General features: G+C 57.1%; 3 protein-coding genes across 9 annotated transcripts; 2 read left to right on the forward strand and 1 right to left on the reverse strand.

The window, feature by feature from the left end:
* Positions 1-860: 860 nt before the first annotated feature.
* Positions 861-6575, forward strand: ACHE (acetylcholinesterase (Yt blood group)). Of its 2 annotated transcripts, none has more exons than XM_075528527.1 (5): positions 861-914; positions 2395-3481; positions 3825-4309; positions 5258-5427; positions 6262-6575. In XM_075528527.1, exons 2-5 carry the CDS (start codon positions 2417-2419, stop codon positions 6381-6383), a joined length of 1842 nt encoding a protein of 613 aa, XP_075384642.1. In that variant the 5' UTR covers positions 861-914; positions 2395-2416; the 3' UTR covers positions 6384-6575. The 2 variants fall into 2 exon arrangements, with proteins under 2 accessions (XP_075384642.1, XP_075384641.1); XM_075528526.1 differs by lacking the exon at positions 861-914 and adding an exon at positions 2011-2089.
* Positions 6576-7075: 500 nt separating this feature from the next.
* On the forward strand, positions 7076-8851 carry UFSP1 (UFM1 specific peptidase 1). Its single transcript, XM_075564936.1, has one exon. The coding sequence runs from the start codon at positions 7213-7215 to the stop codon at positions 7639-7641; it is 429 nt and encodes a 142-aa protein (XP_075421051.1). The 5' UTR covers positions 7076-7212; the 3' UTR covers positions 7642-8851.
* SRRT (serrate, RNA effector molecule) lies at positions 7836-23242 on the reverse strand. 6 transcript variants are annotated; one of them, XM_075564932.1, is made up of 20 exons: positions 23071-23242; positions 22625-22764; positions 15844-15972; positions 15500-15646; positions 15041-15229; positions 13151-13320; positions 12867-13051; positions 12561-12659; positions 12361-12478; positions 11983-12137; positions 11539-11600; positions 11346-11424; positions 10940-11128; positions 9682-9855; positions 9434-9587; positions 9040-9233; positions 8647-8803; positions 8376-8501; positions 8112-8238; positions 7836-8015 (listed from the first exon to the last, which is right to left on the reverse strand). In XM_075564932.1, the coding sequence occupies exons 2-20, from the start codon at positions 22744-22746 to the stop codon at positions 7940-7942; spliced, it is 2652 nt and encodes an 883-aa protein (XP_075421047.1). In that variant the 5' UTR covers positions 22747-22764; positions 23071-23242; the 3' UTR covers positions 7836-7939. The 6 variants fall into 6 exon arrangements, with proteins under 6 accessions (XP_075421047.1, XP_075421045.1, XP_075421048.1 ...); XM_075564930.1 differs by having other exon boundaries at positions 11983-12134; positions 15041-15253; XM_075564933.1 differs by having other exon boundaries at positions 8376-8465; positions 15041-15253.
* Positions 23243-24216: the final 974 nt, after the last annotated feature.

The raw sequence follows: 24216 nt of genomic DNA on the forward strand, positions 1-24216 counted from the left end.
GAGATGACCCCCACCACCACCACCCCCGAAGGTGGGCGAGGGGGTCGGGAGCGCCCTGGGCCCCCTCGGATCAGGCTGGGGCTCCAGGGCCAGGCCGCTCCCACCTGCCCGCGCAGCGGCCAATGGGAAATAGACCTGGTGATGTCACGTCCCGACTGGACTCTGGTGACGAAGTCGGAGGTCACCAGACAGGGCGCCAGCGCAAGCCCACCCGTGAGGGTTCCAGAAGTTTCCACTGCGGCAGTTGAATGCGGCCTCACGCCTTGTCACCTCTTCCTCCCCACGGGAGGGATGTCTCTCCTGCATGGGGGGTCGGGGGGCGGGGGTGAGGGTCGTCTTCCATTTCTACTCCCATCCCTCCAGAAGGGCCCCTCGCGTCCCCTTCCCTCCACCCGTGGTTCCCGAGTCCTAAGGGTGCTCGGGCACAGTTTCACGCGCCGGTGTACCCCCGCCAGCCCCCCTCGGCTGCACGGTGTCCAGGGACGTCTACGTATCCCCCACTGGCACCCCAGCCTCCACCAAGAATGTCAAGGGCGTCGGCGGAGTGCGTCCGTCCGCCCGTCGGTCACTGCATCTGTCTGTCTGTGTATGTCGTTGCATACACTGCCCATCGTCCTGGTCTCTCCCTGCGCTGCAGGTCTCCTTGCCTGTCACTGAGTGTCCGTCTGTCGGCGTCTGTCCCCGAGCCGTCAGGGCCTCGGGATCTCGGCTGCCCAGAGGGAGGGGCGCGGGGTGGGGGTGGCAGGCGGGGACTCGGGAGAGGCGGGGGCGGAGACAGTGGGCGGGGGCGGGCGGGGGCGCCTCGCGGCCTGGAGGGGTGTGTGCGGGGGGCCGGAGGCGGCGGCTGTCAGAAGCCGGCTCAGCCTGCGCCGGGGAACGTCGGCCGCCTGCAGCTCCCGGCGCGGCCGCCGCAGGTGAGTCCCCGGCCTCGCCCAGGACCCTCCTCCGACCCGCGGCCACCACGCGTCCGGGACCGTGCGCCCTGCGAGGGGTCGAGTCCCCCGGGCCGGACGCCCCCAGCCGCCCCGCACGCATCCTTAACTCTTCCCTCGCCGCCGCACACTCACCAACGCCGCCTGCCGGGGACCGGGCTCCCCGCGGGGGCTGGCCGCCACCTCTCCTCGCGCATTTTGGTGGGGATCCCCGAACCTCCCTTCCCCCCGCTGGCTCCCAAGTCTGGGAACCCCTGGAGGGGGCTCCCGGCTTGAGGCGGAGCCGAGCTGCGCAGGCACCTGGCTCTGGCTGGGCCCCCACCACCACCCATGGGCCGGGGCTCGCGCTCCTCTGCGCAGCGCTGGACAAGGTCCCCCTCCGAGGCCAGGCGCCCCCTCCCGCGAGGACTCCGTCTTTATTCATTTATTTATATACATATCTTTTTTTTATATTTGGTAAGGGGAGGCTCAGCGGAAGCCCCGAGTTATAATTAGCCTCCCTCGGGTTTCCTAGTTAATCTCCAGCACCAAGCATCCCGCAGCGCACGAAGGTGGGGGCTGGGCGAGGGTGACCGCCCGGGAGAGGGGAGCAGTTCTGACCCGGGGAATGTTGATCCTTTGGCCGGAGATGCCGGAACCACAGCAGCTGCTGCCCCCAAAATAGCGCCCCCGCCCCAGCAGCAGGGGAGCTCCGGAGCTCTGGGAGCGCAGGCGTCCCAGCTCGCCCTGCAGGCCCCCTGGCCGTGCCGGCGGGCACCCAGACCCCAGCCCCAAGTACCCGGCGCTCGGCCTGGGGCGGGGATCGATGCCCTTCTCTCGGTCTCTACTGCCTCCTGGCGACCGCGTGCACCCAACGTGGGACGCCCGGGGCATTGGAGTCCTGGAGGCCGGAGGGCTGGCGAACCTGTTTGCTGGAGCCAGACGCGCGCGGCAGGGCGGGGGGGGGCGTGCAGCCAGCTGCCGGGAACCGGCGGGTCCCTGTGCTCTGGGCCAGTGGATGAGGCAGGGCGGGGTGGGGCCGAGGGTACAGCAGGAAGCATTTGGGGTGTCCCAGGACTTACAACTCCCACAGCCTGAATACCCTACCGAGCCCTTCAGGGTCCCGGCCCCAGACAACCCAGGAGAGGCCGGGCCCAGTCCACCCAGCGGGGAAGGAGGTGAGGGTAGAGGGCCCCCCTGTGGGGCAGGGGGAGGGAGAGTCCTTGCCAGAGCTGTCTCGCTCTGTGTTCTGGGTTGGGCTGTCTGGGTGGGTGTCTGCCTGGTCTCTGCCCTCTGGCATTTTCTGTCTGCCTGCATCCTTGGCTCTGCCTGCCTCCCTTCCCCCTCCATCTCTCTCCTCCTGGCTGTGGACCTGCCCCACCTCCTCTGCTGCTCGGTGATAACCCCAGGGCCAGGGTACCACCCAGTCTCCCTGCGGGCTGCCTTGGGCCTTGAACCCGCTGCTTTTTCTTTCTCCCAACAGACACCCGACTGGCCTGGCAGCCATGCGGCCTCCGTGGTGGCCCCTGCAGACGCCCTCGCTGGCTCCCCCACTCCTCCTCCTCCTCTTCCTCCTCGGAGGGGGTGCAGGGGCTGAGGGCCGGCAGGACCCAAATCTCCTGGTGACCGTGCAGGGGGGCCGGCTGCGGGGCATCCGCCTGATGACCCCTGGGGGCCCTGTCTCTGCTTTCCTGGGCATCCCCTTCGCAGAGCCACCTGTGGGCCCCCGACGCTTTCTGCCACCAGAGCCCAAGCGGCCTTGGTCAGGAGTGCTGGACGCCTCCGCCTTCCAGCGGGTTTGCTACCAGTATGTGGACACCCTGTACCCCGGCTTTGAGGGCTCCGAGATGTGGAACCCCAACCGAGAGCTGAGCGAGGATTGCCTCTACCTCAACGTGTGGACGCCATACCCTCTGCCCACGTCCCCCACCCCTGTCCTTGTCTGGATCTATGGGGGCGGCTTTTACAGTGGGGCTTCATCCCTGGACGTGTATGATGGCCGCTTCCTGGCACAGGCTGAGGGGACGGTGCTGGTGTCCATGAACTACCGGGTGGGAGCCTTTGGCTTCCTGGCCCTGCCGGGGAGCCGGGAAGCTCCAGGCAATGTGGGTCTTCTGGATCAGAGGCTGGCCCTGCAGTGGGTACAGGGCAATGTGGCAGCCTTTGGGGGGGACCCAACGTCCGTGACACTGTTTGGGGAGAGCGCAGGTGCCGCCTCGGTGGGCATGCACCTGCTGTCCCCTCCCAGCCGGGGCCTGTTCCACAGGGCTGTGCTGCAGAGCGGGGCCCCCAATGGGCCCTGGGCCACTGTGGGCATGGGAGAGGCCCGCCGCAGAGCCACACTGCTGGCCCGCCTCGTAGGCTGCCCTCCAGGTGGCACGGGGGGCAACGACACGGAGCTGGTGGCCTGCCTGCGGACCCGGCCAGCCCAGGACCTGGTTGACCACGAGTGGCACGTCCTGCCTCAAGAAAGTGTCTTCCGATTCTCCTTTGTGCCTGTGGTAGACAGGGACTTCCTCAGTGACACCCCTGAGGCCCTGCTCAGCGCTGGCGACTTCCAGGGTCTGCAGGTGACTGGTGGCTGGAGAGGGTGGTGCTGGTCCTCCTGGGCCCTTTCTGCCCTGGCCCCTTCCCCCAGAGACCCACTCCCAGAGGCCCAGGCTTCCAGGCTCCCCCTCCCACTCCTCCTCCCTGGGGACTCAGGGGGATCACACACTCCCAATCCAGGGCGGTCAGAGGAATGACCATGTGGGCATAGCGTCTCTTTCTCTCCATCCCCTCCCCTGTGTCATGCTCTCTTGCTCCCTGGTTCTGGGTCTGTAACTGTTCATCTCTCTGGCTTTTTGTCTGTTTCTGTCTGCCTGTCTGTCTGTACCCCTCCCCTACCCCCCCTCCTTCATCCTGTCCCCCCAGGTGCTGGTGGGTGTGGTGAAGGATGAGGGCTCCTATTTTCTGGTTTACGGGGCCCCAGGCTTCAGCAAGGACAACGAGTCTCTTATCAGCCGGGCCCAGTTCCTGGCTGGGGTGCGGGTCGGGGTCCCCCAGGTGAGTGACCTGGTGGCCGAGGCTGTGGTCCTGCATTACACAGACTGGCTTCACCCTGAAGACCCCGCGAGGCTCAGGGAGGCAATGAGTGATGTGGTGGGTGACCACAACGTGGTGTGCCCCGTGGCCCAGCTGGCTGGGCGACTGGCCACCCAGGGTGCCCGGGTCTATGCCTACATGTTTGACCACCGTGCCTCCACGCTCGCCTGGCCCCTCTGGATGGGGGTGCCCCACGGCTACGAGATCGAGTTCATCTTTGGGCTCCCCCTGGACCCCTCGTTAAACTACACCATGGAAGAGCGAATCTTTGCCCAGCGGCTGATGAGATACTGGGCCAACTTTGCTCGCACAGGGTCAGCAGTGCTGACGGGGAGGGGGAGGAAGGGCTTTGGGGGCTAGGGAGGCTACCGGGGGAGGGGGGAGCAGTGGACCTAGTGAGGGTTCGGGGAGCAGAGACAGAAGAGGAGCAATAGAGGGGAGGTTCACAGAGGAAAAGGGCAAAGAGAAGAGTCCAGGGAGAGAGGACTAGAGTGATGGAAAGGTGAGCTGGCCAACCCCTAAAGAGAGAGGGACAGAGGGAGAGAGGAAGCCAAAGGTCATACTATCAGAATCCACCCACTGCCGTGGCATCCATACCGACTCGAGAGCGACACCTGAGAACAGTCAGACTGCCCCATCGGGTTTCCGAGGCCGGACATCTTCCTGGAAGCAATCAGTCTCATCTTTCCCCAGCAAGGGGCTGGTGACATCCAACTCCCCACCTTTCCCGGTGCAGCCCTGCGGCACCACCCACTGCACCACCAGGGCTCCTTAAATTGGCCCAGTGGTTGGTAGATCGGTGATGTGACCAGGCCCACTGCAGAGAACCATAATCCCAGCATCCCATGGATGTTGTCAGAAGTAAACCGTGTTGTTGGCTGAGATAAGACCGGCCGGCCTGGTAACTGATTAAGCCAAAACCCACTGCCACTGAGTCCAGGCAGACTCATAGTGACCCTACCAGACAGGGTAGAACTGCCCTTGTGAGTTTCCAAGACTAACCACGGGATTAATAAAGAGCACCAATCGTTTTAAAGGGAGAAACAGGTGGAGAGGGAAAACAGAGGGAAAGGGAGAGACAGAAGAGGGGCAGGTGGAGATTCAGGGGGGTGTGGGGGGCAGCGGAGGGTTGAGGAAAACGGGGCTCTTCCCTGGAGCTAAAGACACCTGGGGAAGGAAGGAAGCCCTGCTCCATCTCCACTCCCCATCCCTCCATCCCAGGCAGGCTTGCAAGAGGCCGAACCTCCCCTTTCCTCCCGCAGGGACCCCAATGAACCCCGGGACCCCAAAGCCCCGCAGTGGCCACCATACACGGCGGGCGCACAGCAGTACGTGAGCCTGAACCCACGGCCGCTGGAAGTACGGCACGGGCTGCGCGCCCAGGCCTGCGCCTTCTGGAATCGCTTCGTGCCCAAATTGCTCAGCGCCACCGGTACGCTGGGGCCAGCCTGAGCCGGGGCTGGGGTGGGGTGGGGGTACCGAAACGGGGCCGCGGAGAATAAGCGGAGTGGGAGCCCGGCCTGGTGTAACCCCTCTCTTCTCCCTTCCCCTCCCGCCCCCCAGCCACGGAGGCTCCCAGCACCTGCTCAGGCCCCGCCCACGGGGAGGCCGCCCCGATGCCCAGGCCCGGCCTCCCCCCACCCCTCCTCCTCCTCCTCCTCCTCTCCCAGCTCCTGCGGTGGTGACCTTGGCCTCTTGCCCTCTGCCTCAGCCGGCCTCTCCTCAGGGACCCCTCTGCCTCAGCCGGCAGCACTCAGGGGCCTCCAATCCAGAGCCCCCTTCCTTATCAAACCAAGAGAATCAAACTGGACAAGGGGAGAGGGGGCGGGGAGAAAAGTGACCCAGGACCGTCTCAGGGATCCACCCACACACCTTTTGTTGCTTAAATGGAAAAGCCAAACATCTTTATACAGAAAATGAACCTTTGCAGTCTGAGCCAATTGTGGGCAGAAGGAGGAGCTGGGGCTCGATAGCATCCCAGAGGGGCTATAACGGTCAATCATTTCTGTCTCTTTTTCCCCTCACCAACCCACTGATCCGCCCTCTCTGTCCTGTCTTCCGGTCGCTTTCTCCTCCCTCTTCTTCCGGCCATCCTCTGGCCCTGCCTCTACCCTCACCCGCCCTCCTATCCTGTCTTTTCTGTTCTCCTGAACCTCTTGCCATGGTCCCACGTGACCCTGTGCCCTTCCTTGAGTCCACGCCCCACCCCTCCCACGTCCATTCCCCGACCTTCCTTCTCCCACCCGTGTCGGCGCCCTGCCCGCAGACACCCTGGACGAGGCGGAGCGCCAGTGGAAAGCCGAGTTCCACCGCTGGAGCTCCTACATGGTGCACTGGAAGAACCAGTTCGACCAGTACAGCAAGCAGGGTCGCTGCTCAGACCTGTGACTCAGGCGGACCCCAGCCCCCCGTCCCGCCCTCTAGTTGTACATACTATTTATTTAAGGGCTGGGATACAACACGGATGAGCCCCAGACCCTTCCCTCCACAACTTTCCCCCCGGGGCACCCTGTCCTCTGCATGTCTCGGGCCGAGCTCCCTCCCCTGCGGTGCCTTTGCCTCTCTGGGCTGCCAATAAACTATTACAGCCACAGGAGTGTGCGCTACTGGGGAGCCGGGGAGGGGGCAGGGTTCCTGGGTTCCAGTAACTGCAGCCGAGAGCGCCAGAGGCTAGGGCACGTTCGTATCCGGAGCTGGGCGCCTGCGCACTACGGCTGCGCCCGAGCTGATTCCCGCCCCGTACCCGGGCTGCGCCTGCGCCGCAAATCGGCGAGGCGGAGGGTCGGGCGCCGCGATGCATTGTGGGAGCTCCTCGTTGTCGAGTGCCGCGCGAGCATCCCCAGAGCCCGGTACCGCGCCCGCCCGAGCTAGCGCAAGACTTGGAGCCCAGAGGAAGCGTTGGGGCCTCTAGTCCTCCCCGGAACTCCCTCCTCGCCCCCAGGAGTACGTGTTTGTTCTGTCCCGGCGCCCGCCGCTGCAGCCAGCCGCCCTGGAGCCGCTTCGAGACGTCCATCTAGGCCTGGCCCTGCCATATGCTGGTTCCGCTCGCCTGGCCCTCCTCTCAGGCCACTACCTCTACTACCACTACGGCTGCGATGGCCTGGACGATCGAGGCTGGGGCTGTGGCTACCGCACTCTGCAGACCTTATGCTCCTGGCCTGAGGGCCGCTCCGAGGGTGTACCGGGGTTGGCAGCAGTGCAAGCAGCCCTGGAGGACATGGGCGACAAGCCCCCCGGATTCCTGGGATCCCAGAGCTGGATTGGCTGTTTTGAGGCCAGCCTTTGCCTGGCCCATTTCGGCGGGCCCACGGGGCGCCTGTGCCATGTGCCCCGGGGCACAGGCCTTCAGGGGGAACTGGAAAGGCTTTATTCCCACTTTTCTGAGGGTGGGGGGCCTATAATGGTGGGAGGGGATGCTGATGCCCGAGCCAAGGCCCTGCTGGGAGTCTGCCTGGAGCCAGACAAGGAAGCCTACGTCCTTGTCCTGGACCCTCACTGCTGGGGAGCTCCTGCAAACGCTGGGGAGCTCCAGGCTGCTGGGTGGGTGAGCTGGCAAAAGGTGACCACTGCCTTCGACTCAAACTCCTTCTATAACCTATGCTTGACCAGCCCTCACTCTGAAAAACAGCCATCGCTGTGGGACTGACTGAGGAAGACTCAAAACCGAGACCCCTGGCCACCTTTCTATTGGCAGTTGGTTACTTGATGTCAAGTCCCATGGCAGTACTGCCCCAGCAGAGCCTGGGCATTTGACACCAATAAAATGGCCTGTCCTGGCTAACAGTGGTCCCAGCCAATCTGTGGGAGGGCTGGAGGCTGGAACAAAATCCATACACAGGCTTCAAGGAGGAGAGGAACTTTTATTGGCAGGAGGGCTGGACGTACAAAAAACTCAGCTGTATGGACAGGGCAGTCACAAGGGAACAGAGACACACATGGATGGCTCAGAAGAAATCCACATCGTCTGGGGCATCTAAGTCCCGGTACTCCACAATGGCCCTTGGGTCTCCACGAACCATCCTAGGAGATGAGAGGGAAAACGGGATGAGACCCAACGCTCGCTCAGGGCATTAGAAGAGGGCAACCGAAAGCTCACACTCCACAGCTCATTCTCACCTGTTGCGGGGTTTCCCAGGGTAACCCCCTTGGCCTCGAAAGGCATCATAGTTCCCTCGGCCAGCACCATATGGGACATGGGGGTAAGGAGGTCCTCCTGTGGGGACTGCAGGGCGGACAGCACCAGCTATGAAAAGAACCAACACCTGAGAAATGACCCTCGGTATGTCCTACCTCAGTTCTCTCTGCCCCCACCCCCACCCCAGTTGCCCCCCCCGCGACCTGCAACCAAACCTGCCCTACCCTCTTCCCTCCGATGCTTACCTCCATAGCCTAGGATGGGGGGCCGAGGCTGACCATAGGGCATCAAGCCTTGGGGCGTCTGGTGTGGGTAGGGGAGTCCCGGAGTCAGGCCTGGGGGGAGTACAACACGGACAGGAACATGAATTACTGGGGAGAGGGGAGGAGAGAAAACAGTTCTAAGAATATGGCTGCATGGTGGGATAGAAAGTGGGAGAATTCGGGTTAAAGGGAGTCCCCAGACAGGTGGAGGCACACAGGGAAACACAGTGGACCCTCGTGGATCGTATCTTACTCTGGGCAGGGCCTGGTGGCTGAGCTGGCTTAATCTCAGGCAGAGCCGGACGCTTGGCATCAGTGAGGAAATTGTTAAAAAAGGCCACCTCCTTCTTCACTTCTTCGATTTTCTCTGCGTGTTTGTTAAAGATATGCTTGCGCACAAACTCGGGGCCCTAGGTGAAGAGAAGCGGTCAGGACAAAGGAAAGAGTTGGGGTCCCCTAAATCGTCTGCACAAGGAGCCCTGTGGCAGTGGGTAAGCACTTGACTTGCAATGGGCCTGAAATCTCTTCAAGAATCTACTCCCCACCCCCCCACCCCCTGCTGTCAGGGTCCAGCTAGCGCCCAGTTCCCTCCCAGGTGGCTTCCCTTCTCCGCCCCCACAGTGCTAACAAATCAACTGTCACAGACCTTGAATTTCTTGCCACTCAGGGGGCAGAGCCACTTCTCCTTGCCCAGTTCCTGGGTGTTCGAGGTGACAAATTTTTCCACTTCCTGCTCAGGGTCTTTGCGACCCATCTTCTGGGCTTCTTCCTCCGAAAGTGACTCTCGCACACTCAGCAGTGGTGTCAGCTTCTCCTCGAACGTCTTCTGCCACTCGAGCACTGTGGTTTGGGGGGCGCGGGAAGTGTGGGACACTAACACCGAGGGAAACAGAACTGGGACTTGCCTTTCCCCCCCCCCAAGGAAGCAGAATAGAGACGACAGTGGCCAAGCTTTGTGGACAGAGCAGGGCTAAAAGGACCGCTGGGCAGAAAGGGAAAGCTCTTGGGGCTTGGGAGGAGCAAGGAGGGGCCTAGCTCACCTTCACCATGACTGATGCGATTGGGTGGCATGGGGCCCCGGACATGGATGATGCCACAGCGGTTGGGCATTTCATCCTCATTGGGGTACTCGCACGTGTTATAATAATCCAGAGAATGTACAATGCGCAAATAGAGGAGAAGTTTGTCCAGAACCTGAACAAGGAGACCAGGTCCAGCCCTTGGTCAGTTCATCTGGCTCCTCCCCAGCGATGCTCCCCATTCCGAGCCCAAGTGACAGAGACCACACCTTGATCAGCTTCTCATCCCGCTCCACGTTGATCTCCGCCGGATTCCCTTCCTTCGGAGGCTCTTCCGGGGGTGCTCCCCCACTGCTCCCTAGCAGCTCCTCCTCCTCAGCACTCACTTCCTCAATCAGGTAGTCAGTGATATTCTTCAAGATTGGGTTCTGAGAGGGCAGGTTCTGGGAGGGAGAAGGGGTGGAGAGATGAGAGGCCAGGCAAGGTGGGGAGCCCAGGACCCTCCCTCTTTGCCTTGAATCTCCTTCTTGATCCCTCCTACCCTAACACAAATAAGGAGCTGGGCTAGTGTGGTTGTTACATAATCTGTTGTCAATTTGAGACTTAAGAGTGAAGAGGTAGAGTTTAGCCTGTCAATCAGGTGTTGCAGCCTGATGACCTCATTTGGAGGCATGATGGAGATAAATAGCTTGTTGGAGGCGGGGCATACTCTCAACTCCCTGTAAGACAATACTGACAAAGAGCCTGATGGAGCTACACTGATGCAGCCAGGGCCCTGGGAGCCGAAAGAGCCACATGGAGACCCTCTGCCAGCACTGAGATGCTTCCACTGTCAATGGATGCACAAGACTTTCCACCCACTGGCCTGCTATCTTCCTGTACTTGGTGTCATTGCACGTGCTGTGAGTCTAAAGAGTAATTTATGGACCGGTATTGGACATATGGGCTCATATTGGACTAATGCACTTGATCTGGGCTGGGATGCTTTTCAATATTCAATTGCTCTTGTATGTAACGCTCTTTCTTATTACATGAGTGTCTACGAATTTGTTTCTCTAGGCAACCCAGACTGACGTAGCTTGCTAACTGAAATGTCCCACTTTGGACCCACTGGTTTCCCTGCAAGAGACCCGTGGGGCAGATCTACCTTATCCAACTCCAAACTCACTGCCACAGAGTCCCTGCAGACTCATAGCAACCTCCTGTGGGCTTCTGAGACTGTAGCAGTTTACAAAAGCCCGGTCTTTCTCCCAGGCAACTGCTGCGGGTGGTTTCAAACTGCCGATCCCAGCCCAATGCATCATCACTACAGTACCAGGGCTCCCATCCTACCTCGCAGCAGAGTCAAAGCCGACTCGACAGTGCACACAGCCCCCTTCTGTTCAGTACCCCACGAGAATTCCCAGTGCAAGTCTGTTCCGTTGGGAAGGGCGAGCCCAAAGTGGATAACCCCTGCGACAGCTAAGCAATGCCCAGTGCCAGAGCGTTAGAGGCGCTTCAAGGGAACACGCAGGTGCAGACACTGACCGCCAACAGAGGCGGCGTCCCTGGCTCCGAGGCCCAGAGCTGGGTCCTGTCATCCAGTGTGTGGATCAGCTTGGCTGCCAGTTTTATGTCGTTGCGCACGATCTGCTTGTGCTGAGTGATGCCATTGATGTTGCGGACCCGCCGGGTCAGATCTCGGTTGACACCAGGACTCAGCTCGCACTCCCGGAGCTACAGGAAGCAGGTCACCCATCATCATCACAGTACCACTTCCCCAAGACAAAGCCCCCACCACCACTGCCCTTCGAGCATCCCCATGAGCTTCCTGGGACTGACGGGGACCCTCGGTCCACAGCTCACGGGAGCAGAGTGAATGAAGGGAAGCAAGGTGCAGAATGAATGAATCCATGTGGAGCCCAGAGAGCCAGCCCCGCTACTCAAAACTCACTCGGATATTCTGCAGGTTCCAGCAGATCTCCTTGATATTCACACTGCGGTCAAAGGTCACCCAGCCACGTCGGAAAAACCTAATGGAGAGAGAGGAACAAAAACATTCCCACAGGCCAGGAAAGAGGCAGGGGTAGGGGTGGGGAGGGCCAGCGTGTAGCTCCCACTTCTTTCTTTGGGATCCAAGTCCTCACCTCCTCTCCGGCTGGGGCTCTGAAAGTGCCACCCGCATGAAGCCTGGGTACCGCTTACAAAGCTGGAGGGAGAGGAAACAGTGGCAGTGAGCAACGACATGAGGATGCCCTTCTCCCACCACTGCCCCGTTCTTACAGCTCCAGGGGTGCTGCAGCCTTGAGCTGTGGCCCTCCGCAGGCAAGGGGAAAACCAGTAAAGGGCTTACTAAGGCCAGCACCTGCAAGCCAAGGCCATCATCGGGGTTGGCCCCCGAAGGGTCAAGCTCCCCAGGAAGGAAGAGACCACCTAACTACAGATATAAGGGCCTCCAGAAGTCGAAGGGGAAAACTCCGTTTTCCTTCAATGCCATGTTTCCACAAAGGTGCAGTGCCTTGTGCCTTCCTACTCCCCAAGGAATGTGGCCTGGGTGTCACCCCTGTCCCAGTGCCACCTCCCCGACTCACAGATATGATCTCAGCCCGGGAGATGTTGGGAGCGATGTTGCGCATGAAGAGGGAGCAGGTCTTGTGCAAGGGCCGGGGCTTACATTCCAGCCCCGGGGCCTCCTTGGGCTTCTCCCGCTCTTCTTCCTTGGGCTTCTCCTTCTCCTTGAGAGCTTCTAGGCAGGTGGGCAGGCGAGCGGGGGGCGGGGGAAGAGGGTACAGTTAGGGGTGCTGGTCAAGTTCTGTTGGAGTTGGAGGGGAAGAAACAGAAGCCTCCTCAAGCCAGCACCTCCTCTACCCCCATAGACTCCACTAGTCTCTCACAGGTCCCCTCCTACCCATCTCCACACCCCACCGCCCTATTCAACTGGAAGAGACACAGCAGACAAGGCAACCTACCAGCCTCCTCCTTCTCCTCCTCAGCCTGACCACCCTCGGACTCCGACTCAGACTCCGACACGCTGCCCTCATCAAAGCTGTCAGCACCACTGTGCTTCCGGTTCCGCTTCTTGCTGCTCTGTGGGGGCCACCGCAGGAGGGGAGGAGTCAGCACCCAGGGCCCTGCCCAACATCCCCACCCCATGGAGGAGCTGCCCTGCCTTTTTGCCATCTTTCTCAGAGTCTTCTTTCTTCTCGTCCTTGTCCCCGTCGCCCTCCGACTGCTTCGTTTTCTCGTCATTAGGGCTGTCGTTCTCAGCCTGCAGGAAAAGACAAGCACTGCGCATGTCAAGGCTCCCACCCTCTCAAGCAGTGGCACCTCCTCGTCACAGCTCAGCCAGAGGCTCCTCTCTATCAACACCCACGCCACCCCAAGCCTCCACCCCATTGAGCACCCTCCCACCAGCCCCTTGGGAGACACCCTCCCACCCCCTAACATCTACCCCGCTATGGCCCGCCACTCAGACCTGTTTGCCGTCTTCTTTCTTGTCATCCTTGTCATTGGCCTTGCGCTCGCCATCCGCCAGCCCTGGCCCAGCCCGGCCCTCCTCTTTCTTGGCGGGGTCCCCAGGCTTCCCGGCCTGTTCCTCTTCCTCCTCCTGCTCCAGGATACGCAGATCATTCTCTGTGCCTCCTTCCATTTTAATCACAGCTGCAACAAAGGGTGTCAGTCTGCTGGTTGTCCCCAACAAGAATCTGCTCATCCAACAACCCCCATCCTCTTGCCAACCCACCCCCTGAATCTCCACACCTGCATCCAGCATCTTCACAATGGCATCCGCTTTCTCTATGTCCAGGAGAAGATTATCAAACCAGCCACTCTCCATGAGAGAAAGGAAAACCCGCAGTCGGTTTTGCAGGCCCCCCCGGGCCTCCTGCCGACGCTTCCCGACCTCATCTGGGTGGTACTTTGACCGAAACCTGGGAAGGATGGGGTAGGGGGAGGCAAAAACAGTCATGGAGGAGCCAGGGCAAGGATGTGAGGAGGGGCCCAGCAAAGTCAGGGCAGAGTCCCCAGCCTCTCACACCCACAGAAGATCATCAGGAAAGCGGAGGAGAGAAGTACACAGAACCACCCAGTCAATCCCACAGGGAACCAGAGGGGGTGCTCTGAGAAGATCTAGGGGAGAAGCAGAAATTAAGAGCTCTGGATTTGGGAAGACAGGACTGCGGGCAAGGCCAGGACTGGACAAGCAGATGGAAAGAGAGCTTTAACAACAGGTGGACTTTCCCAGAATACTAGAGTGGGTGGCTAAGGAAGCACCAGGCCATCCCCAACCTCCAGTCCTTAAGAGACCTGCTCCCACCAAATCCCTCCACCCGTAGGGGGCAGACACAGGGGCACTGGAAGTGCACAGGGCAGAAAAAGGAGCTCTTTCTCCCCCGCCCCTTGGAAAGACCAGCAAGATGGTGGAGGGACAGGGACAGAGCAAAGGGAAACCGCAGTGCCCTCACGACCTCGGGTACTGCCCACGGGGAGAGAGCAGAGAGGGGAGCAGCACAAAGGGGACATTTAGGAAAGGTGAGGGAGAAGAAAGGAGAGAGGAATGGGAGGGAGACTAGGAGGGAAAGGGGAGAGGGTGAGAAATTCCCCGAAATTGAAAACAAAGGGAGAAACTGAAGCCGAGACAGAAATGGCAACACAGAGAAGGCCAGCGTGAGGGCGCAGGGGGTACAGACCGAGGAAGAATGAATGGGGAGACACAGACGAGGACGGAGAGGGAGAGCACAGTGCCACATGGTCAGCAGAGAGAGGAAGGGAGAAGCCGCAGGCATCACCTCCAGGATCTTTACCTTGGCTGCTTGGTCAAACAGAGCTCAAGACTTAACTAGCCGCGCCCAGGGCCCATGCCGGCTGGCTCCTGGCTGGGGCTTCCCGGCCCCGGTGCCCCGCCCCCGCGGGACTTCGCGGTGGGGGCCCTAACTGACTAGCTGCCTAAGCAATCACATTCAGCTAGACCACTGCATTGTGCACAGCGGTGCCCTGCCTGTCTGCCTGGCCGGGGCAGCGCGGCTCAGCCCGGGGGGGCTCATGTATGGGCTGGGTATGGTGGGGGTGGAGGTGGGTTTGCTCCGAGCTCCGTCGATGAGCTGGTGTAGTCCCCAGTTCTGGCTCTTTTCAAGGAAGAGGAGCAGAAAGAGGATGAGGAGGAGCAGGAAGGGGGAAAAGATGGTTGATTAAAATTAAAACATCCACAAAAGGAAAAAAATAATAATTAACGTTCTCTTTCGGGAAAATGACCCTGAGATCTTGGATTTCCTGGTCTGGATTCGCTTGTTGCTTGGGGGAGGATGCCACAGCCACGGAGGGTTGCCAGCGATCAGGAATGGCAATGGCCCAGAGCCAGCAAGTGGGAACCAGTCTGCCTGCTGCCCCAGGGGGCCAAGTGTCTCCAGCCCGCTGCCTGGAGGTGTCCCACTCACTAGGGACAGCAGGGAAGGGAGACGGGGTGGGGGACCATGGCGGTCATTGAACTGAGGAGACCCCACCAGCCAAGGCTGTTATACTTCCCATCCCCCACCCCCAGGAAGTTCTGGACTGGGAAAAATGGGAAGGAAACAGGACAGGGCCTCATGGTCCACTGGCTGGGCCAGAAGAAACGTGCCAGGGCAAAGGGGACAGCTGAGGGCGGGCACTCACCACTCCTCATCTTTGTGAGCCAAAAAGAAATCTTGCATCTGCTGCCTCCGGAAGTCCAGCTTGTAGTCATTGTAGCGCTTCACCGCCTCCGTCTCGTCCACGGAGTCGTCCAGCGACAGGAGGAACTCCTTGAAAGTCTTCATGACTGGTGGCGGCACTCCCAAGTCGATCTCTGCAATGCTGCCCAGCCTGGGGGGGGCCCGGTCAGGAGGTCTTGGTTGTGGGGGAAGAGGGTAGGGGGATAGGGGGCCGAGGTAGCCAGCGGCCCTCTTCCTTGGCCCACCATGGACACCAGCCCAGGCATCACCTGCGACCACCCCAGCCCCCCAAACTTACAGGCACCCCTCTGAAGGCCCGACCCACTTCCTGGCACCAGTCTCCGCTTCAGAGAATCCCAGATGGTCCCCACACTCCGCCCCAGCCTACCAACCCCCTTCCCCCAGAACGTCGGGTCTTTACCTGGCCTGGATAGGCAGTACATGATGCTGCATGATGTGGACGTCTGGGTGGCCCCAGGGTTGAGGGGGGCCGTAAGTTGGGCCCCCACCCCCCCCAGCATAGGGCATCTCATAGCCACTGTGGTATGGGTCTGAACTGTGCTCATCCCTGAGGGCGAGGAGGGGACACAAAAGTCACAAAGAGAAGGCAAGCACCCCTCCAGAACACAGGAGGGGAGAGGGCGGGTGGTGTCTAGGGACGGGAACCCTCACCCAAGGGTTAAAAAGGACTAAAGGAACATGAGCTCTGACAGACTTCCACGGAAAGTGAGGGGAAGAGAGGAGCCAGAGGCCCCAGCCACTCACCAGTCTCTCCGCATGCGTTTCTGGGGGGGGCTGAGCTCCCGGCGGGGAGGGGAGAAGCGTTCTCGCCGATTCCTGTCATAGTCCCGGTATTCTCCCCGACTACGGCGTTCGCGGCCCCGGTCCCACTCCCTGGACATAAACAAAACAAAAGGACTGCTGGGTAGCCCAACACTGGACCTCCTGGACAGGCTTTTCCTGTCTGAACCGCCAAGATGTGAGACATGGGTTCCTGGCTGTGGCCTGTGGACCTGGTCCTTGGGAACCAGCTGAAGAAACAACTCTCGCACAAGCTCTACATAGCCCTGGGGAACAGGCTCACAGCCGCACAGAAAGGCCAGCGATTCCATCCCACCAGCCCCTCGGCAGAAGAGGCTTCCTGGTCCCATAAAGATGGCGACAGTGGGGGCACAAAAAGGATTTTGCACATGCTGCAGAATATCTAGTCAGACTAAGCCTCTGGCACTATCAGACACTATAAACTCGGATTATGGTGATCAAACCATGGTATAACATGATACTTGGTCAGTTGACCTCCCTCTTGACCCAACCTGAATTTGCTCTCGGCTCAACTACTTCTCACTTGCTTCACAAGAGACATTTCTACTCAGGTGCTTTTCCAATATTGCTGGTGGTCTCTTCATTCCTACTCTTTATTTTCTGCTTCATTTTGTTTCGTTAGGGTTCCCAGTTTACGAAGCACAGGAGTGGATACATGGAGACAATAACTGATGCAATGGTTTACTGGGGACAAGGGATGGGGAGCAAACAATGCGACAGGGGCAGAGGGCGCTAGAACAGATGGTGGAGGTATATACATACACACACACACACTTTATGTGACTCTTTTTAAAAGCGATTTAACTGTGGAGTATATGGTATGTGAACATCATAAGAAAACTACTTTGACCACACCCACCCCCACCCACCCCCCAAAAACATGACCAATGGTCAACCATGGGTAGAGGAAAAGGTTTTGCTTAAGGGACGGTGCGTTTACATTAATGGTGGTGGAATAATTTGAAAAAGTATATCAATATGATTGTACAACACAAAAAGCATAATCAATGGCACTGAATTATACATGTAGAAATTAAGAATGTGTGTATATATTTTGGGCACAATTTTTTTAAATTACATGAACAAGTATAAGGATGAAAATGTTCTAAATGTTGTAGTGATGATTACACAACTCGTCGATAAGATTAAACTGTTGAATTATATAATCTGTGGATGACATGCCAATACAACTGTTAAAAAAAACAAGGATGTGCCACGTGTGTTGGAAATGCTGAGGCACGATGAGTCGGGGCCACCTGCCTAAGCAGTGATCTGTGCCTCTGTTGTGTCTTCGGAGACACAACTCAGTGAAGGGCCTCCAGGTGGCTTTCTATCCCTGAGGGTGGACTGAATGCTTTTCCCCAGGCTGTTTCCAGGACCGATTTGCATTTCTTGGGTAAGATGTCTAAGACCATGACTTGCTACTTTTTGTCTGACCACAAACTCTGCTATAAGAAACATTTGCCATTCCAAGAAAAGGTGCTTACGAATCGGGCTGTGATTCACCAGGTAAGCAGTTCAAAACCAGGAACCTCTCTGAGAGAGGAAGACTGGGCTTTCTGTTCCTGCAGTTAGTTTCAGAAAATGGTGCTTGACAGTCCACCTAAGGCAGAGACTTGGGATTGGTCAGATGGTGGGCCTAGTAGGAGGATCCAACTTGAAGTTAACAAGAGGCGGTTCATATCAGCAGCCACCCCAGAGGAAAGAAACAGCAAGAGTGAGGAACACTTACAAGAGCTGTCCCCTGGGTCAGGGCTGCCACCCTGAAGATGGTGAGGGGCCCAGTGGCAGAGTGGACAGTGATGGCCCAAAGCTGATAGGAAAGCAGCTGCTACGCTAGGTTCATGGCCAGGCCAGTTCATAGCAAAAAGGCCTACTGCAGGGAGGCTGCAAGGCCAAGAGGGACCTGACTGTTAGACCTGAGGGAGCTGCCCCACACAAGGGCAAGAGGGATGTGCCCCCACCTGTGGGAGCCTTCTAAACTTGGCCTGGGGTCTCTGGAGCCTGATCCAGACCCATGCTGGTTCTGTCACTTCCACAATGTTCTTAATTTCAAAACATAACTGTTAGCTCTCAAAAGTCACCTCCATCCAGTTCCTGCCAACTCAGAGAGGCCCCTATAAGACAGGGTGGAACTGCTCCCTGTGGGTTTCCGTGACTGTTTACAGGAGCTGCTGGTGGATTTGAAATGCCAGCCTCACAGATCACAGCCCATTGTGTACCCACCCACCAGCCCCCAGAGCTCCTTATGTTCCCTCCCACAGGTCTGTGAGGATTGTGTGGTACTTGCAGCATCAAGCCCAGAAGCAGGGAGAGCTGGTGTCAGAAAGGATGAAAACCTTGGAGTCTGGCTTTGTGCGGAGCCTGAGGCCTGCCCCGCAGGAATCTGGGTCACTTCTGGAGCTTAGTGGCACAGGTAAAATGTCTCAAGTGATAAAGCAACACTATAAAATGAAACACTCCTGTCAACGTCCATCACTTCAGTCACTGCTCACAAATTCCAGCCACGCCCATCGGGGACTTCCAACGGGACTGCTGGGCAGCGCTGGTGGTGCAACAGCTAAGCGTTCAGCTTCTAACCAAAAGGCTGGCGGTGTGAAGGCCACCCATGAGCTCCACGGGAGAAAGACTTGGTAACTGCCTCCATCCACACAGATGACAACCCCGCGAACCCTTGGAGTCCCTGTGACCGACAGCAGCTAGAATACACTGACAACTCAAGCTCAGTTTGCCAGACTGGAACCTGGCTTCCCACAGTGTGTCCCACCAACACAGCACCATCTCTACCTGGTTAAGTGTCAGCTGGGATCCCAGCACATGTGTTACTGTTTGTTAATCCTCTGCCTTAAGGCCTACCAAAGCTGTCCACACCTTCTCCATCTCCACACACTCTTATCTGGTCCATGCTCTAAGAGTGTGTGGGAACTGGAAGAGAATGTATGGAGACAAAATATTTTCTTACTATAAATAAATTCTATTAGGGGCTCTTACAGCTCTTATAACAATCCATACATCAGTTTTATCAAGCACATTTGTACATGTGTTGCCATCATTTTCAAAACATTTTCTTTCTACTTGAGCCCTTGGTATCAGCTATTTTTCCCCCACCCTCCCAGCAGACAAAGTCTTTATTCTCACAACTAACAAGACTGGGAGGCCAGGGTTATGGGTGGTGGGAGGCCTTCACGTTTGTGAGTAGAGTCCCAGTCACATTCTCATAATTAAAAATTATCCCCACAATATCCTTCCATTATAGTTCGCCCTTAATGACATCTCTTACAAGCATGTGGCTGATTGCTACCTATCCCTGCTCAGGGCAGTAACTCCCTCCTCCCCCCACCCCAGGTGTTAGGTTACTCCTCCAATGAATTTGGGGGCCTCTAGGATTAAGGTACTGCCCACTTCACATGTAGTTGGATTTGAATGCCCCATGACTACATAAGTTGGTGTAAGAATATATTCTCTCTCTCCCATGTGGACCAGGTCCCTGATGGCATGGAAGAAGTGCATACCCCAAAACTTTTATCTGCCTTTTCATGTCTTCCCTTCAAATACACAGACATCCCTTAAGCCTCATCCAGGTGTGGGCTGGACCCCACAGGTGTCTTCCAGAACTGCACTAATGGTTTGTTTCCATGGCCTTGGCCCCTCTCCCATCTATTTTATTTGGGAAACGCTCATCTCGCCACACCTTACTTTTGCTTAAATTTAAGCAAGTAAGTGATGCTGTTCTCTGTTCAAAGTCTTCTCCTTAGTCCTAACTCCAGGCTCACCTCAAACCCAGACATTTTCAAATTTTTTTGTCTTAGGAACTCTACAAACCCTTCAAAACTGGGGATGTCACCAATCGAAATGATGAACGCATAACCCCCCACCCCCACCCCACCCCGGGAATGAACAAAAGAAACAAGGCTGAAGGGAGACAACACTAATTTATCAAGGGTTCACAAGGATGGGAAGGAGTGTGTGTGTGGGGGGGGGGGGGAAGCTCATATCAAGGACCCAAATAGAAAGTACATGTTCAGAAAATGATAGCATATGTACAAATATGCTTGATACAACTGATATATGAAATGTTATAAGAGCTGTAAGAGCCCCCAATAAAATGATTTTTAAAAACAACAACTGGGAATGTCAAAGGGTCTGGGGGCTATAACCTTACTCATAGTCTGAAATAGAGCAAAGTATCTATTTAGTGTTAAATTACATATAAATGACTTATTAGCAGGTGTTTCACTAACCAAAGGGAACCACACAGGGTCTGCCTTCACAAAAAGCAGACCTAGCGGCCAGTGTTTGGGGCAGGCTATTAGCGTGGCAGCCAGCACCTTCACAGGCACAGCAGGGCTTTGCTGGCCCCCTCGCCAGGACCCAGACTTTATGCCCATCGTTCCTACTTGACCTCTCTCCCGCTTTACCTGCCTGTCGGGCTCCTTGCTGTGATCTGGTTGGCTGAGCCTGGACCACTGTGCTCCTAGGACACATGTGTGGTAGGGGATTTGCTGAGTAGTTTCCCATGTGAAGTCTGTCTTTGCTTTACGCCATTTCGGCTCATGGAGCACTCTGCTTTCAGAGTGCGGGGGAAGCCTGCACTTCCCAGGATACTTTAATAAGATAAATGGCACTGCCCTACATTTCGCAAATCTTTTTTTAAGGTCCAGTTTACGGAAGATACTGGGTTCTGGTACATGCTTCTAAGGCCAAGCCGGTTCCTCCACATTGTTCTGGTAAAAATATATGCAGGCAAGCAGTCTCCCGCTGAAAAGGACCAACTCTGACAGCTTTTCCAAACAACCATCTTCTCCAATCCTTCCTCAAGCAAGGTTTACAGGTGACTGCACTGTAGCTTCCACATTAAAAGCCACAAGGAGCCCTGTGGTGTAACGGTTACACACTGGGCTGCTAACTGCAAGGCCAGCAGTTTGAAACCACCAGGAAGAAAGGCTTTCTACTCCCATAAAAATTGATAGCATCAGAAGCCCAGAGACAGTTCTACCCGGTTCTATACAGTCGCTCTAAATTGGACTAGAATCCACGGCAGAGTTTAATTTTACATTAAAATCCATTGTTCTCGCTTGCTCTTTGAATGAATCTTGACACTTCACTCAACACTATAAAAATACCACCTTTTTTTTTTTTTAAATACCACCTTAAAAACACGTGCTCAAGTTGTAGTTAATAAAATTAGTAATTTTTACGGTTTCACCAAGGGCATTCTTAAGTGCAACTGTGAGGTGTGGCAGTGAAGCATTCAATGTTAACTTAATGTTTGCTACAGTGCCAGCAGATGTCAACAAAGCCCACTCCAAGGGACCTGCTGTTAGCAGTCAGCTCTTAGCACTAAGGCTCCTTTTGTCAATAAAATGAAAGCACTATTACTAGTCAAACTTTTAGCCTCAGGGACCTCCAGAGAGGACCTGTGGACCCACCGACCACACGCTGTAAATGCCTGAAAATGAACCCAGACTTGATCCTGCTTGCTGCACACAGCTTACCCCCGCAATTTCAAGATGTTCACGCCATCTGTGTTCGGGGACTCCCCACTCCTCCCACTTCCTGGCGCTCTCCCAGACAGGCCAACCTACTCCCCCCCCCAACTGGGGGACCCCAGTTCTTCTAGCGTGGCTCATTAGCAGCATAATCCCCAGGCCACTCAGAGTACCCCTGAAGGACCACTACCACAGACCACATCGTGAGTCTGTCTGCGGGACACCTTTGGCTGCCTTGCAACAGTCTTTAAAAATGCCCCCCCCAAAAAAAACCTTGGTGGCCACAGAGGGGGGGGGGGGTCTCAACAAATAAACGGCTTACTAAACTTTTTTCCAAAATGCTGTTACACTGAGTCATCCAACTCTTTATAACAACCTGTCTCCAACTCACTCACAGAAGACCCCTCAATAAAAACCGACAAACCCTTTCGTATTTCCTCATGCCTTGATTGATCTGAAGCCAGCATCAGAAATGCAAAAGAAACGCTTTAGAAACAACTCAAAAAGACACCTGGCAAGCTCATCAATAGCGATTCAAACCTCAACTAACTCAGGCAGCCTTGCCCAACGAACTCTTTTTGAAAATTTAGGCCCAACCATAAGAAATTTTATCAGATCCAGTCAGAGAGCTAACCGGTCTGACTACCTTCCCAGTGAAGTTAATTCTGTAATATGACTGCTTTTGAGTCAACTTTCCCAAGGTACAACTTACAAACAATAATAAGTGTGTATTTAAACATTACTTGTTTAATGCTTAAGACACTTAGATTTAGTCCTTTGAGCTTCCGGACAGTTCAAAAAGCAAGCGTTGAAGAACAAGGGCCTTTCACAAAGTCACTGGGAAAACGGGATTAAAAGATAACCTATATTTTCCCCACTCACTTTTTGACGGCATCCTAGTAGAGTAAAAAAAAATTAAAAATCAGTTCTCATAGTACAAAATTACTAATTGTACACAAGAGAAAGTACTTTTGAGAGCAAGTCAGAACTAAGCGGACAATACTATGGGAGCGCTAAAACTAAATTACTTTGCATTTATCGTCCTTCCAAAGTCGAGAAGAAGCAAACAGACGAAATATTATTTTTGCACATTTGGGTACACCAAGATAGCCCAGCATCAGCAATGCCCGAAGGTCCGCTCTGTTACAATTACAGGGGAAGCAATGAGACGGGCTTAAGAGCCGAAAGAGGGGCTGGGGGGAGGGGCGGGGGTCACGACGGCGGGCGGGCCTCACCGGTCATTCCAATCGTCCCCTCGACGCCTTTCATCTCTTTCCCGAGAACGGTCGTAGTCGCTGCGCTCCCGCCTGAACTTGTCCCTACGTCTGCGGTCATACTCGTCATCGCTGTCACCCATAGCGCGACGTGAGCGGGCCTGGGGTCCACGGCAGGAGGGCGGGGGTGTCATGATGTTGATGGGCAGCAACAAGAAGAAAGGATCGTCCCCCCGCTCCGCAGCAGCACGCCCGCCTCCCTCCCTCCAGGCCTGCCTTCCGTTGCTCCCGCCATCCTAGAATCCCTCTCCTCCGGCGAACGGATGGGATGGATGGCTCAACCTCCACTCGTCCCCGGGGGTCTCCCGGCTCCACCCCTAGCGACCCCGACCGACAGCGGCCTCCAACGGTTGCCGGCGGGTCCCGGGCCCGGGGGCCCCGGCTGGCCGGCCGCGCCCCTCCCCCACCTGGGCGCGCTGTGGCCGTTGGCCTCGCGCTCGCGCGGCCTGCTGCTCCGGGGGCCTCGGGCCTGCGCCTGGGCTCTGGCGCGCGACGAGGACAAGGGCCGGGTGAGAGGGAGACGCCGGGCTTTCTGGGAGGGGACTCGAGGTCCAGGGAGGAAATGGGACGCGGGAGCGCGAACCGTCGGCGCGCGCAGCTCGCGCCGCGCTGACGTCACTGGTCGCGTCTCTCGCCGAACGCTGCTCCGGCGCCAAGCTGGAACTACAGCCGTAGGGGCGGGGCAAGCGGGGTGGGGAAAGGCGGGGCCTGGAGGTCTCGCGGGATCTAGGCGCGAGAACTGCAAAACGAGACTACCGGAGCCGGGCTGAGCCAATCATGCCCTCGGGAGGGCGGGCGCGCCCGTGGGGCGGGAAGGCGCGAACTTCCGCGTGGCGTCCAACCTGCGCCTCTCCACCGGCCTTATTCTTCGGCCTTCCCTCTGACCCCCACTGCGCGGTTCCGCCACTTGGGCAGGCCAAGGGCGTGGGATTAGGGCGTACTGGCGTTAGGGGGTAGGGAGAGAGCAACCATTTTAAAGTCTCCCCCCATCTCGCCCGCCCACCGGAGAACCCGTCTTTAGTGGCTTGGGCAGTCGGTCTGTGTTGCCAGCAAACCCCACCGCTTCTGTTTTTCCACCAAAAGCGCTCCGACTTTGTGCAAAACTGTCAAATCTTGGCCTCATCCTGAACCAAGTGCGCTGCGCGCAGGGCTGTATACTGAGAACGGTGGTGGCCCAGCGGGTTATACACTGAACTGAACGCCAGGTCAGCGGTTCAAACACACTAGTTACTCTGAAGGAGACTGACCAGGTTGTTTCCCTTCAAGATTTCAAGTCTCAGAAACCTAAGGGGGCAGCTCCGATGGCCTACAGGGTTTGGGGTTTGATCAGAAAGGCCCCGTCTTAATCGCCCCCAGGTTAAATGACAGAACCCAGCCCCAACAAGAGGCTTCTCTTTACATTAAAAACAGGTGCTGGCTAAAAAGGGGGAAAACTGGACCAGGGGTAGCCCTCATTTCGATTCTTGGATCTGCCATTTGGGAACCACGCGGTCTGGGAACCTGCTCCAGCATCCCCACAGGAGAATGTGTAGCCAGGAGGTGTGAGACAGGCT

The sequence above is a fragment of the Tenrec ecaudatus genome, chromosome 12, assembly GCF_050624435.1.
Source record: "Tenrec ecaudatus isolate mTenEca1 chromosome 12, mTenEca1.hap1, whole genome shotgun sequence".
NCBI lineage: Eukaryota > Metazoa > Chordata > Mammalia > Afrosoricida > Tenrecidae > Tenrec > Tenrec ecaudatus.

Excerpts from the sequence above, each read along its gene's own strand:
- ACHE (XM_075528527.1), top strand. The coding sequence starts at position 2,417 with ATGCGGCCTCCGTGGTGGCCCCTGCAGACGCCCTCGCTGGCTCCCCCA. Across the intron at positions 3,482-3,824 it reads GCGACTTCCAGGGTCTGCAG|GTGCTGGTGGGTGTGGTGAA; the intron begins GTGACTGGTGGC and ends CTGTCCCCCCAG. Across the intron at positions 4,310-5,257 it reads GCCAACTTTGCTCGCACAGG|GGACCCCAATGAACCCCGGG; the intron begins GTCAGCAGTGCT and ends TTCCTCCCGCAG.
- UFSP1 (XM_075564936.1), top strand. The coding sequence starts at position 7,213 with ATGGGCGACAAGCCCCCCGGATTCCTGGGATCCCAGAGCTGGATTGGC.
- SRRT (XM_075564929.1), bottom strand. The coding sequence starts at position 22,746 with ATGGGTGACAGCGATGACGAGTATGACCGCAGACGTAGGGACAAGTTC. Across the intron at positions 11,601-11,982 it reads CCCGGGCTGAGATCATATCT|CTTTGTAAGCGGTACCCAGG; the intron begins GTGAGTCGGGGA and ends CTCTCCCTCCAG. Across the intron at positions 8,239-8,375 it reads CCCCATCCTAGGCTATGGAG|CTGGTGCTGTCCGCCCTGCA; the intron begins GTAAGCATCGGA and ends TTCTTTTCATAG.